We start from the raw sequence: 13,745 nt of genomic DNA on the forward strand, positions 1-13,745 counted from the left end.
AATTGTTGCGAGTGACGGCCATACCCAGCAACACCGGCGTTGCCGTTAGTGATTGAAGAATCCTGATGATAAAATGTTAAAATTCCTAAAATTGAATCAACTCCATGAGTTTTGAGATAAATGCAACTTTTGTTTATTGCAATGTAAAGCTAATTTTTGGTCATACAAACAAGTCGATTAAAAAAAAATATCCAATTTGTTTGCAATTTTTCATACATTTCCTCAAATGAATTCGCTAATTTTATCCAATCTTCAAGCCCTCGTCCAGCAAGCGGCCGATTCGACACGACCAGAAATCCAACATCGAGCGGTGACCGTGGTGCGCAAGTTACTCTCCTCGGATCGTAATCCACCCATTGATCCACTAATTAATTGTGGCATCCTTCCAATTTTGGTCAACTGTCTGGGCGGCACGAACTAGTAAGAGGCTTAACTGCTTAATATTGAATTCGCACAGTCATACACACATACCTGTTCAAAAAACCTTTTTTTCATTCAAAGTTCAGTCATCTCGATTTCAGACTGAAGATTTTCACTCATTTTCTTTCAAATTCATTTCATTTTACGTCATCGCGTCTTCATTTCCTCGCCCCATGTATTAAGCATATGGTGAAAAATGAAATGAGTGAGAAATCCTTTCATTCACAGTCATTCATCTGAAATGACTAAATTTTTCAGTCATTTTCATTCAAATCGCGAGAAATTCTTTTTCATTCACTACCACTCACCATCATAATCACTCCAATGAATGAAAGTGAACAGGTATGGTTAATTTATCATTTTTATTTTTAGTTCCACCCTCCAATGCGAAGCAGCCTGGGCGCTCACGAATATCGCTGGTGGACATCCCAGCAAACCCAGGCGGTCGTCGGGTGCGGCGCCGTGCCCCATTTCGTCGCCCTCTTGGCGTCCCCATTTCAAAACGTGCGTGAACAAGCGGTCTGGGCGTTGGGCAATATAATCGGGGAAGGCCCACAGTTATGCGACTACGTCATTTCCCTGGGTGTGGTGGCCCCCTTCTGCCTTCATCAAGCCCGAGACTCCCATCACTTTTCTCCGCAACGTGACCTGGGTCATTGCCAACCTCTGCAGGTAGGGTGACCATACATCCCGGTTTTCAAAGTCTGTCCCGAAAATGTCCCGGTTTTGATAAAGTGTCCCGGTTTTCAAAATCTGTCCCGAAAATGTCCCGGTTTGAAAAGTGTCCCGGTTTTCAAAATCTGTCCCGAAAATGTTCCGGTTTTCAAAATCTGTCCTGAAAATGTCCCGGTTTTGATAAAGTGTCCCGGTTTTTAAAATCGTAGGAAAAATTAAGTTATCTCACTTTATCGCCAAAATATTGATGAAGGAGTAGATTTTAGCACATAAATACCAGTGACCTGACCAGTACCTGCATGAAATATATTCTTAATTCCCTTTTCTGGCTATTTCTAAAAAATCGGTGATATCTAACCGCCAAGCACTAGATATTATAGAAAATTGTTTCGCCAAGCACTACATATTATGGAAAAAAATTTTGGCCAAAAAATGTCCCGGTTTTAATCTAATCAGGATAAATATGGTCCCCTATCCGCAGAAATAAAGATCCACCCCGGGATGGCAAGGTTTGGCCGAAATCGTACCCAAGCTCAACTTCCTCGTCCACCACGCGGACACGAACATTCTCGTCGACACGGTTTGGGCCCTCAGTTACCTCACGGCTGGAGGGAACGACCAAATCCAGATGGTCATCGATTCTGGCGTCCTGCCCAAACTCGTCTCCCTCTTGTCCCATCGTGAAGTCAAGGTAGGGCTTTCTAATTAATTAGTCAATCTAATCAATTATCTAATTAGAAAGCATGTTTAAACTAATTATTAATTACTAATTAAACTTAACTAGTACTACCGAAGCTAATCTTAATTTCTAATTAATTATAAAATCACTAAAAATCACCAATTAATTGGTCAATGTTCTAATTAGTTAGCTAATTAATTGGCTTATTTAGCAACCCGAGCTTAATTACTAATTAATTAGATAAAATATTTTCCATCTATACTAATTAGTTAGAAATGTGACTAATTAAAAAGCTCTGAATTAAGGTGCAGGCGGCGGCCTTACGGGCGGTAGAAACATCGTCACCGGGAGGGCGAGCAGATCCAGGCCGTCCTCAATTGTGACGCACTCGGACATTTCGACACGTTGCTGAACCATCACGAGGACAAGATTTACAAGGAAGCCTTTGGGTTTTGAGCAAAGTGACGGCGGGAAATTACATGCAAGCCGTCATCGACGCGGGGTTATCACGACCATTATTGAGCACTTTGAATTGTGGGTAGAAAAATTATTAACGTGCACGCAGGGTATGCTACCCGGTTTTTGGGGTTTTGTGGGTTTTAGTGGGTTTTTGGGTAGCAAATCTGAGCAATACCCACGGGTAGTTGGGGTTTTCAAATTTAATAAAGTATTATAACCGGCATTACTAACATTTCTAAAGCTAATTAGTTATAAAAATTAAATTAAAGGCTTTGTTGAGAAATTACTGAAGAAGCAGAGTTTTTTCAAAACCTAATACATGAGACATAGACTCAGTCTACCCCTAAAAATCCCGACTACCCCCAAAACCCAGGTAAAACCCTTGGGTATGGGTTTTCAATACCAAAATTCCGGGGTTTTCCTTACCCTACGTTCACTTGTATGTAGCTTAAGGGTCCATTGTATGCACGTTTTGAGTTTGAATAGTTGCATCTCAACTTTCCCTTCGTCCATGCTTCAAATGGCGATTTTGAAACGTGTTCATCGCCCATTTTTTTACAATATGAAGATTTTAATGCACCTAAAAATCGGCAATTTTTAGGTTTACAAAGTTAGCAGGGAAGAATTTTGATTTTTTTCTTCAAGAGGAAATATTAATTTTACTGATTATTTCAACTATTTTATACTTATCTTCTCGTTGAAGAAAAAAATAATATTCCTCTTTGTAACTTTGTAAACCTAAAAATTACCGATTTTTAGGTGCATTAAAATCTTCATATTGTAAAAAAATGCGATGAACACGTTTCAAATCGCCATTTGAAGCATGGACGAAGGGAAAGTTGAATGCAACTATTCAAACTCAAAACGTGCATACAATGGACCCTTAAGCTACATACAAGTGAACGTAGGGAAAACCCCGGAATTTGGTATTGAAACCCATACCCAAGGGTTTTACCTGGGTTTTGGGGTAGTCGGGATTTTAGGGTAGACTGAGTCTATGTCTCATGTATTAGGTTTGAAAAACTCTGCTTCTTCAGTAATTCTCAACAAAGCTTTAATTTAATTTTATAACTAATTAGCTTTAGAAATGTTAGTAATGCCCGGTTATAATACTTTATTAATTTGAAAACCCCAACTACCCGTGGTATGCTCAATTGCTACCCAAAACCCACTAAAACCCACAAAACCCAAAACCGGGGTAGCATACCCTGCGTGCACGTAATAATTTTTCTACCCACAAATTCAAAGTGCTCAATAATGGTCGTGATCAACCCCGCGTCGATGACGGCTTGCATGTATTCCCGCCGTCACTTTGCTCAAAACCCAAAGGCTCCTTGTAAATCTTGTCCTCGTGATGGTTCAGCAACGTGTCGAAATGTCCGAGTGCGTCACAATTGAGGACGGCCTGGATCTGCTCGCCCGTCCCGGTGACGATGTTTCTACCGCCCGTAAGGCCGCCGCCTGCACCTTAATTCAGAGCTTTTTAATTAGTCACATTTCTAACTAATTAGTATAGATGGAAAATATTTTATCTAATTAATTAGTAATTAAGCTCGGGTTGCTAAATAAGCCAATTAATTAGCTAACTAATTAGAACATTGACCAATTAATTGGTGATTTTTAGTGATTTTATAATTAATTAGAAATTAAGATTAGCTTCGGTAGTACTAGTTAAGTTTAATTAGTAATTAATAATTAGTTTAAACATGCTTTCTAATTAGATAATTGATTAGATTGACTAATTAATTAGAAAGCCCTACCTTGACTTCACGATGGGACAAGAGGGAGACGAGTTTGGGCAGGACGCCAGAATCGATGACCATCTGGATTTGGTCGTTCCCTCCAGCCGTGAGGTAACTGAGGGCCCAAACCGTGTCGACGAGAATGTTCGTGTCCGCGTGGTGGACGAGGAAGTTGAGCTTGGGTACGATTTCGGCCAAACCTTGCCATCCCGGGGTGGGATCTTTATTTCTGCGGATAGGGGACCATATTTATCCTGATTAGATTAAAACCGGGACATTTTTTGGCCAAAATTTTTTTCCATAATATGTAGTGCTTGGCGAAACAATTTTCTATAATATCTAGTGCTTGGCGGTTAAGATATCACCGATTTTTTAGAAATAGCCAGAAAAGGGAATTAAGAATATATTTCATGCAGGTACTGGTCAGGTCACTGGTATTTATGTGCTAAAATCTACTCCTTCATCAATATTTTGGCGATAAAGTGAGATAACTTAATTTTTCCTACGATTTTAAAAACCGGGACACTTTATCAAAACCGGGACATTTTCAGGACAGATTTTGAAACCGGAACATTTTCGGGACAGATTTTGAAAACCGGGACACTTTATCAAAACCGGGACATTTTCGGGACAGATTTTGAAAACCGGGACACTTTATCAAAACCGGGACATTTTCGGGACAGACTTTGAAAACCGGGATGTATGGTCACCCTACCTGCAGAGGTTGGCAATGACCCAGGTCACGTTGCGGAGAAAAGTGATGGGAGTCTCGGGCTTGATGAAGGCGAGAAGGGGGGCCACCACACCCAGGGAAATGACGTAGTCGCATAACTGTGGGCCTTCCCCGATTATATTGCCCAACGCCAGACCGCTTGTTCACGCACGTTTTGAAATGGGGACGCCAAGAGGGCGACGAAATGGGGCACGGCGCCGCACCCGACGACCGCCTGGGTTTGCTGGGATGTCCCACCAGCGATATTCGTGAGCGCCCAGGCTGCTTCGCATTGGAGGGTGGAACTAAAAATAAAAATGATAAATTAACCATACCTGTTCACTTTCATTCATTGGAGTGATTATGATGGTGAGTGGTAGTGAATGAAAAAGAATTCTCGCGATTTGAATGAAAATGACTGAAAAATTTAGTCATTTCAGATGAATGACTGTGAATGAAAGGATTTCTCACTCATTTCATTTTTCACCATATGCTTAATACATGGGGCGAGGAAATGAAGACCGATGACGTAAAATGAAATGAATTTGAAAGAAAATGAGTGAAAATCTTCAGTCTGAAATCGAGATGACTGAACTTTGAATGAAAAAAAGGTTTTTTGAACAGGTATGTGTGTATGACTGTGCGAATTCAATATTAAGCAGTTAAGCCTCTTACTAGTTCGTGCCGCCCAGACAGTTGACCAAAATTGGAAGGATGCCACAATTAATTAGTGGATCAATGGGTGGATTACGATCCGAGGAGAGTAACTTGCGCACCACGGTCACCGCTCGATGTTGGATTTCTGGTCGTGTCGAATCGGCCGCTTGCTGGACGAGGGCTTGAAGATTGGATAAAATTAGCGAATTCATTTGAGGAAATGTATGAAAAATTGCAAACAAATTGGATATTTTTTTTAATCGACTTGTTTGTATGACCAAAAATTAGCTTTACATTGCAATAAACAAAAGTTGCATTTATCTCAAAACTCATGGAGTTGATTCAATTTTAGGAATTTTAACATTTTATCATCAGGATTCTTCAATCACTAACGGCAACGCCGGTGTTGCTGGGTATGGCCGTCACTCGCAACAATTAAAATTTTTAATTAGTAGCCTCAGCTACTTATTGTGGTCGTTTTGTCCGTCCGTCCGTCTGTAAGCAGGATATCTTCAGAACAAGTCAACATAATCAAACCCCGTTTTCGCCATTGTGTTTCTAATTTTTAGTTCTCGGTCGAGTTGGAAAAGTCAATCGGACAACCCCCCACAGTGCCAGAGGGTGTGGTCCAAAATTAAATTCACGTTAATTTTCATATGGGATATCATTTTAAAGGAAATTTTAGGGTTGGTCATCCGATCCGATCCGATTATCCGAGATTATCCGACCACTTACTATAACATGTATCCGATCCGACCCAATCCGATCCGTCGGATCGGATCGGATATTATCCGACCATGTTGTAGCAAATGGTCGGATAAAAATATCCGATCCGATCCGACGGATCGGATATTATCGGATTGGATGGAACCAACCCTAGGAAATTTCGCCACGAATTCAACATCAATATTTTTGACCTGATGACCTTGACGACGAGGTCAGAGGTCAGAAAACACATGATTTTCACATGGGGTGTCATTTTAAACGAAATTCCACCGCTACGAAGACGTTAATAATTTTGACCTGATGACCTTGAGGACGAGGTCAAAGGATTCATAATTGTCATATGGGGTGTCATTTTAAAAGAAATTTGACTGCGATTTCAAGGACGTTAATATTTTTGACCTCATGACGGTTAGGACGAGGTCATATACGGAGAAACGTTAAAGGAAACTTGAATCACTCTGACGTTACTTATTTACACTCGTTTGGAGGGTTTATTTAAAAAGGTGAGGTAGCTGGACTACCTCGCTTCGAGGAGCCCCATTGAACATACATTCATATAGAAGATGTAGAGTTATAAGACCGCATGAGCCACATATAGAACCAAGCCAAACTGACCAATGGGAAAGGGGGACGAGGTTTTCGACCACTCCCACTCATCGCCAGCCAATCATAAAATTCGTGTAATTAAATATTATTTTGTACATCTCTTTTTTAATTTTCGGAGTTCGATTTCTGCCAAAAATGCAATAAATTGTACAGTTTGTACGCTAAAATCGAAACGAGTTTATATTTGTGATTATTTAATAAGCTAAAAAAATGATAGGTTAAGAGGAAAAGTTGGGAGAAGGACAGAAAACCTCATGCTCCATTCCTATTGGTCAATTAGGCTCTCAACGTGGCTTTTGCAACCTTATGGAGTTGAGTCTTCTAGGTCTTACTTATCTACTTTTCTCTGGGGAAATTTGGCTCAAAATTGCCAACAATTCTGCATGGAATAGCAATCCTTACAAGATCGTTCATATATTACACAGATTAGTAATTGAGATTTAATTAGGCGAGTATTAATTTAATTAATTGCCTAACTATCATTTTATTATATATTGCATTTTCGCCCAAAAATCTAAATATTTCCGTCTCACTCTACTATAATTTATTAATAAGTTTTGCTACAATTTATTTGGCAAAATTTTACTCAACATTTATCCAATTAAATTAGCAAATGATTTTTTGCTCTTATAAAAAGCATAAATTTTTGCTGCCTATTAAGCATTTCCAGATGTGAATTTTTCTCAGATAACAGTAGATAACTTGAAATATGACTAGATGGTAGATAACTTGAAGTGCCAGTAATTAAATTTAGAGTAAACATAAATAAAACTTGATGATTTTAGTTCCTAACTGAAGTCAATTTCTGTGTAACGGCTAAACTGTCTATGCCAATAATTAAGAAACAATAAAGAGCAATTAAACGAGTGTATTTGACTCGTTGACTTATAACATATTAATAATTTATTTTAATGGAATGCAGTGACTGAGTAATTTTTATCAAATATGTTAACCAATCTGCTTTTAATATCTTCCAACGGGAATGCTACTATGGTGGGCTACACGTTTACGAAACGGGGCTAGAGTTGACCACTTATCTGACAACACTTCCACCGCCTGAGATATTGCGTGGTGTACTCTAATCCGTCCAGCTGGTTTAGCATTGTTGTTGAAAAAACTCGGTGGTGGCCTTCCCAAAAACAGCTCGACACAGGGTTGGTAGTAAACACTGTTCAGTGAATTCAAAGCCAAAAATACTCTGCCATTTGCTAAAGCCCGCAGGAGATGTAGGCAATGCACAAAAACCGTATCCGCCCTCTCTACCCTCTTCGGGGCCAGCAACAAGTATCAAGTCAGGACACCATTCGTAGGCGATGGGAAGAATGACACTTGCGAGAGCGGCCAAATAGTTGGCGTCACTTACGTCATCATTATTATTTTCCACCCACCGGAAGTTGATTCCCGAAGTCAGTTGACAGGACGTCTCTCGCATGGAAACATACAGGACTCTAGGGTTCTTCAGCAGCGTACCTTTTGCAATATCGCTTTCCCCATTCCAGTCTATGAATAGTATCCTACAGAAAAAGCAATGAAAATAATTGTTAATGTAGATTAGCATAGGAACCTTTTGTCATCATAAGCACAAGAAAGCCATAATTCAGGAAACAAAACGCAATTTTGAAGTGATATTCATTTCTTTGAGTGAAAGCACCGAAAGTATTATTGAGTGAATGTTATTTTGTGCAACTAAAGCAATGCAAAATCTATACCTCGCCAATTTTAGCACGTCCATCGCATATTTACACACTTCAATAGTTTCTACTTTTGACATGATTGCTATCCCGGATGTGCATTGTCCTCCAACGATTGCTGCCATTAACCCAAAAGGTCGGCTGAATTTCAATTCTGGTTCAAGACCAATTTGAATTTCTCCAGTAATAGACAGGCTTTGTTTGAATTTTGAGCTGGAATCGTAATTAGCAGCAACGGAAAATGCGATGCCCAATTTGGAACTCGGCACTGCTAGATTAGTGGTTAGAATCAGCTGGTTCAATCGGTCATCATGAGGGGAACACTCTTCGAAAGATGTCACAGGATTCCCATCCCGTGTGGGATATTTATCGAGCTGGACAGGAACGTAGTCATACCTTAACGTTGGAACGTGGACGCATAAGTCCGCACCTTGCTTCGATTCTTTGAGTCCTAACCCTAAGGTCCAGTGGCTTTGTAGCACCGTCATGCAGTTCAGAAGTGTCTCAACCAATCTATAGTTTATTCATTCCTTAATTAGATAGCATCCAGGATTTGTTTTTTAATCAATCAAAGCACAAACTCTGGCATTGGATCTGCAATTGGCTCCAACAAGGGGCAAGGGTCCCCAAGCAGAGTCCTTAGAGTTAAGGCCGCTCCTTCGGCAAGGGCATTCAAGCAGTATCCACCCTCCAAAATAACGGCAACTCTTCCATTAGCCAAACCCATTAAGGGTGACAACAGGTGTGGGTAACATTGAGGTGTCAACTGCATCTCGCCCTTCATTAGTTGAGAAACTTTTTTAAATTGTTATATATTAAATTTTGTTAAGTAAAGTTAAATCACTTTTGGATCGTTCAAAGCTGAGTCGAATCCAGCAGAGATCAGTACCAAATCAGGATTAAATTGGAATGCCAAAGGCAAAAGGATTTGATGCCACGTGGTCAAGAACTCAGTGTTTCCCATTCCAATTTTATTCAGTGGTATGTTGCAGTTGAAGCCAATTCCCTCCCCATCCCCGATCCAGTTGTAATTGGATTCTTTTAAATTGGGCCAAAACAGTCCATTCTCGTAACGGTGTGTCGAAATGTAGAAGACCCTAAAATGCATACATCAACAACAAAAAATCATAGATGTTAGAAAAATACAATCCTAAGCATTTAACATAATGCTTTCTTATAAGTTCGGCAAATTCTTAGTGTTCTAGATTTGGTCTCAATAAGCATAAAGTTCTTCAAAATGGAAACTTATTTTTATATCGGGACATTCCCATGCAAGAGAAATTTTCCCCAGAAGACAAACTTTCGATTATCCCTTCAGGAATAAACTACAGGTTTGGGTAATTTGGAGAGAAGTTATTTTCAAAAGATAACTGATTTACTGTCATATATTCAATAATTCCTAGATTTTGTCAGCCGGACACTCTAAGTTGTTGCTGGTAAGTACAAAGAGTGCTCGCAATACACCTAACCGTCCCATTTTGCAAATCTCATTTCAAAGCTAAGAACTGTTTGAGGCATATGATATTTTTGCCCTTGTTTATGTTGACAAGAGCTACCTAACAAAAAACATCCTTTCTATTCTCACATATGGTGTGGTAGGACCCCAATTTTTCGATTCTTTGTAGTTTTTTCGATTCCTCATTTTATAACTACTGCGTGAATTTAGTTTATGTAGCTGTGGCATGATTAAATTAAGGGACCTTGGGTCGTCGTAAAACAATTGTTGTGTGCCTTGTCCGTGATGCACGTCCCAGTCAACAATCAGTATGCGCTTAGCTCTTCCACTGGCCAAGGCTTGACGTGCAGCTATAGCGACATTATTGAAAAAGCAGTAGCCACTGAATGTTGACTCCATTGCATGATGACCTACAAATATTTATACTCGTCATTATTATTCACAATACTGTTTTAATTCCAAATTTTCAATTAATTACCAGGTGGTCGAATGATAGCCATCCCATTCCGAATTTTGTCATCCAGAATATTTTGGGTCAATTCGATAGCAGAGCCTGAGGCCAGCAGGGCGGAGTCGCAAGTGGAAGGATGGAAGTAGACTGAGTCATACTTTGAGGCGGCTGCTTCCAATTCCAGTTGCTCAAACTTGCCCATGTTATTATTATTGCTAGAGCAGATTTTGTCAAGCGTCCCAAATTGCGCGGGCGAATGCACTGCCGCAATTTCTGCTTCGGTTGCTTTGCGAGGTGCTAAGATTTTACAGCGATTAAGGAGGCCTAGTTCTTGACATCTGCAAACCGAAACCGGTCTTGACGTATTAATGTGAAAATGAGTACCATTTGTTAACATAATGAATACCTTGCAATGACAGAAGTTATCCGCTCGGGGCGCTCAGGATGCTCCGTATCCCAGAGGCATTTGTGCTCTAACATCTGGCTGTCCCAGATAAAGCCTGTGGATGTCATTACTGACTGCATTTTTTCCTGCTTGGAGTTGCATCCCATCTTATCCATCATCAATCGCTTCTGTCAATAAACATGAATAATTTAAGAAGGTCTATCGGACTCAGCAATGAAATATACAAGCGCGAAAAGTGACCGCAAATTCTATCGGACTTGTCTATAAACTGGAGAAAATTACGCAACCTTCTTGAAGCCTCTTGATATTCACTTCTCTTGATATTCACTTCTAGCAATTTAAACGGCAGTGAATGCATCTCGTAAAGATCAATTGTAATTTAGCACCTACACTCTCAGCAAAATTGCCACCAAAATCGTCTCCTCATGTAGGTACTATGTGAGTCTACCGTAGGGTAATAATTTACCTCCGTCCGTTGACAGGTGTGTTTTGTCTTCCGAGCGGAGGTAAATATTATTGTCACCTACCGGGATACAATTTGTTACTGTCGATTACAGAATGTATTCAACGGAGGTAAGCTGTGTCTCTGAGTGGAAATAATTTACCTACATTTGGTGATAATATAGGTAACAAGTTATCACCGTCTTGGGCATATATTTATCTCCTTGCGGTAATAGATTAGAACCCGGGGGAAGCAAATATAATTTCTTAAATATGTATTTATTTATTTAAATACGATTTGGTTAGAGATTAAATTTCTTCACATGTCTCTACATACTACATACATAAGCATACATAAATATAAAAATTAAATTGTCATGCTTACATATATTTATACATGTACATACTTGCATTACTTATAATGTTAGCGAAAATTGATTCTAGCTGACTCGAGTTTATTATTCTGGTGAAGATTTGCCTGCTATCTGTAAATCAAATAGAACTTAAAATATTATCCTGCAGTACTCAAACTAAATAAATGGCTAATTAACAGAAATAAAAATGAAATGAGGGTCCACCTGTTCATAATTTGACATTTCGACCAGCTCTTTGAATTTGACGCTGGGAATGAATTTGGTCTAATTGCGGCCAAAAGAAATGAAGTGTCACCTGTATAAAGTTTAAAAACACACTTAAAGAGAAATTAAACTTACCACTACTTCAAATGGAGTTTTATTTTATCATAAAAACGTCTTCCACGAAAAGTTACGTGGAACACTCAACGTTGGAGATGGAATGTTATTTCATTTAATTGGATAATGTCATCTCAATCTGCGCCATATCTTTGAACGAAATTTGCGCATCCTGATCTACAAAAAATTTGTTTAAGTGTAAATATGTCTAGAACAAAAAACAATAAAATTACAGCATAAGCATCACATGAAGTATGAATTTAAATTATTTACCTGAAATGTAGAGTAATCCATAAGTTGAACCTCTAATTACTAATTTTTTCCTCTGGTAAGATGCGAAACTCGAACAATTTTCGTTATTCTGCCAGGTGCGAGGGAGAAACGTTTTCGAGAGAAAACTTAACTGCCACTAAACTTTAGTGACTAAAGTTTGCGCTGGGCTTTAAGGAGACAAATTGTCACCTACAGGAAATGTTTTTGAGACGAAATTATTTCCACGAGGAAATAAATTATCTCTGGATAGGATACACTGTTTGTCACTTGCAATGTTGACAATTTTGGTGACAAATTTATTACCTAACCGGAGACAGAGATTGTTACCTTGTCAGGGTAGTAAAAATGGTAATAATTTTGCTTCTAAATTATTGAGAGTGTATGTACCTTTATTAAGGTCCCGATCTAAACATAAATTCTACCCGGGCGAGAAAATTATAGCACTCAAAGCCGCTCGTAATTTTAGCAAACAGAAATAAAACTAGTGTTCAGATTTACCTAACGTTCGGCGTTGGTGAAGGGGAGAGACGTTTGTCCCACTCTAACAAGGTTTAATTGATGAAGTGATGAAGTGTGGAAACGACGCAAGTATGAAGTAAATTTATTATAAAAGTAACTGGTTTATGAAAATTAGTTATGACCAATGGTTGGGAAATCTATGAGTTGAATTGATTTGGTTGTGACTGAGAGAGTTTACTTATATACCCCGCATCCGCTTCAACTTTAATCATATAAATTCCTCTGTCTATTCAAATGAATTTAATTCACATGTTCACGAATTTATGTCAGGAGAGTAAAGTGATAAAGTAATTGATTTCGCGGAATAACCAGACCAGAATAAACTAGCATCGCAGCGGATGACGTTTAACCTTGCTGATTCAGAAATACAGGAATGATCCGTTCAACAACAGCTGACACAAAGAAGAGATTCCGTAAAGAGTGGCGTGTCCGCCAGGCTTCTAACTCATGAGAGCAGCCGCTGACTACCCCCGTCACGTCGATGGCTAGAATTCACTGAATTATGGAACTCGCCATACGTCAAAGCATTTCGAACTTTGCAGTATAACATTTATCAATAATTGATTACTCAAATTTTAATTATCCGTCATCATTCAGATTGATTAATTCATGCACGAAGTGGTGATATGCCATTCCGTGTAAATATTATTAAGCAGTGAAAATTCCTTTATGGAAATGTCTGTCTGTTTGTCCGTCCATCTGTCTGTATCCACGATAAATTTTGAACGGATTAGAATTTGGACATGCGATTTTCGCTAACTTGTTTCTAATTTTTGAAGTACGGATGATGGGTGTTATAGGTGATAAGGTCACGGCGTCACGATGATGACGCCAGCAGTCAATAGTGTCGAATTTTTTGTTTCGGCCGTATTACACGTAGTTTTTGGTCGGAATTTAAGAAATCGCAATCATTTTGACATTCGATGACCCTCTGACCGTGTGGGCGATGATGAATGTCGAAAAATGATTTTTGTTGTGTTGGGTGTATATTGAAAGGTCTGATCGCGTACGTACGAAGAACTTTTTACACAGGTGGTGTGTAAAAACGGGACAAAATGAGACGTGGGGCCATGTGAGATAAAGACGGGAAAGTGCTGAAGGACGTTGTGGGAGTGCCACAAACACAATTTCGTTTGTTTT

At 39.2% G+C, this 13,745-nt stretch overlaps 1 protein-coding gene and 2 pseudogenes across 1 annotated transcript; 1 reads left to right on the forward strand and 2 right to left on the reverse strand.

Annotated features, from left to right (window-relative positions):
- Positions 1-226: 226 nt before the first annotated feature.
- Positions 227-2,316, forward strand: LOC110862965 (annotated as a pseudogene).
- Positions 2,317-3,383: 1,067 nt separating this feature from the next.
- On the reverse strand, positions 3,384-5,556 carry LOC110862966 (annotated as a pseudogene).
- Positions 5,557-7,272: 1,716 nt separating this feature from the next.
- Positions 7,273-13,061, reverse strand: LOC110862964 (polyamine deacetylase HDAC10). Its single transcript, XM_022112170.2, has 8 exons — positions 12,585-13,061; positions 10,681-10,847; positions 10,302-10,612; positions 10,068-10,233; positions 9,212-9,464; positions 8,949-9,145; positions 8,386-8,880; positions 7,273-8,190 (listed from the first exon to the last, which is right to left on the reverse strand). Exons 2-8 carry the CDS (start codon positions 10,836-10,838, stop codon positions 7,773-7,775), a joined length of 1,998 nt encoding a protein of 665 aa, XP_021967862.1. The 5' UTR covers positions 10,839-10,847; positions 12,585-13,061; the 3' UTR covers positions 7,273-7,772.
- Between the last annotated feature and the right edge of the window lie 684 nt (positions 13,062-13,745).

This window comes from Folsomia candida, unplaced genomic scaffold, assembly GCF_002217175.1.
Source record: "Folsomia candida strain VU population unplaced genomic scaffold, ASM221717v1 Fcan01_Sc114, whole genome shotgun sequence".
NCBI classification, from domain to species: domain Eukaryota; kingdom Metazoa; phylum Arthropoda; class Collembola; order Entomobryomorpha; family Isotomidae; genus Folsomia; species Folsomia candida.

What these genes read in the sequence shown, in the direction of transcription:
- LOC110862964 (XM_022112170.2), bottom strand. Translation starts at nt 10,838, where the DNA reads ATGATGGATAAGATGGGATGCAACTCCAAGCAGGAAAAAATGCAGTCA. An exon ending in CAGCTTTGAACGATCCAAAA is followed by an intron (nt 9,146 to 9,211) that starts GTGATTTAACTT and finishes CAACTAATGAAG; the next exon opens with GGCGAGATGCAGTTGACACC. An exon ending in GACGTGCTAAAATTGGCGAG is followed by an intron (nt 8,191 to 8,385) that starts GTATAGATTTTG and finishes CTTTTTCTGTAG; the next exon opens with GATACTATTCATAGACTGGA.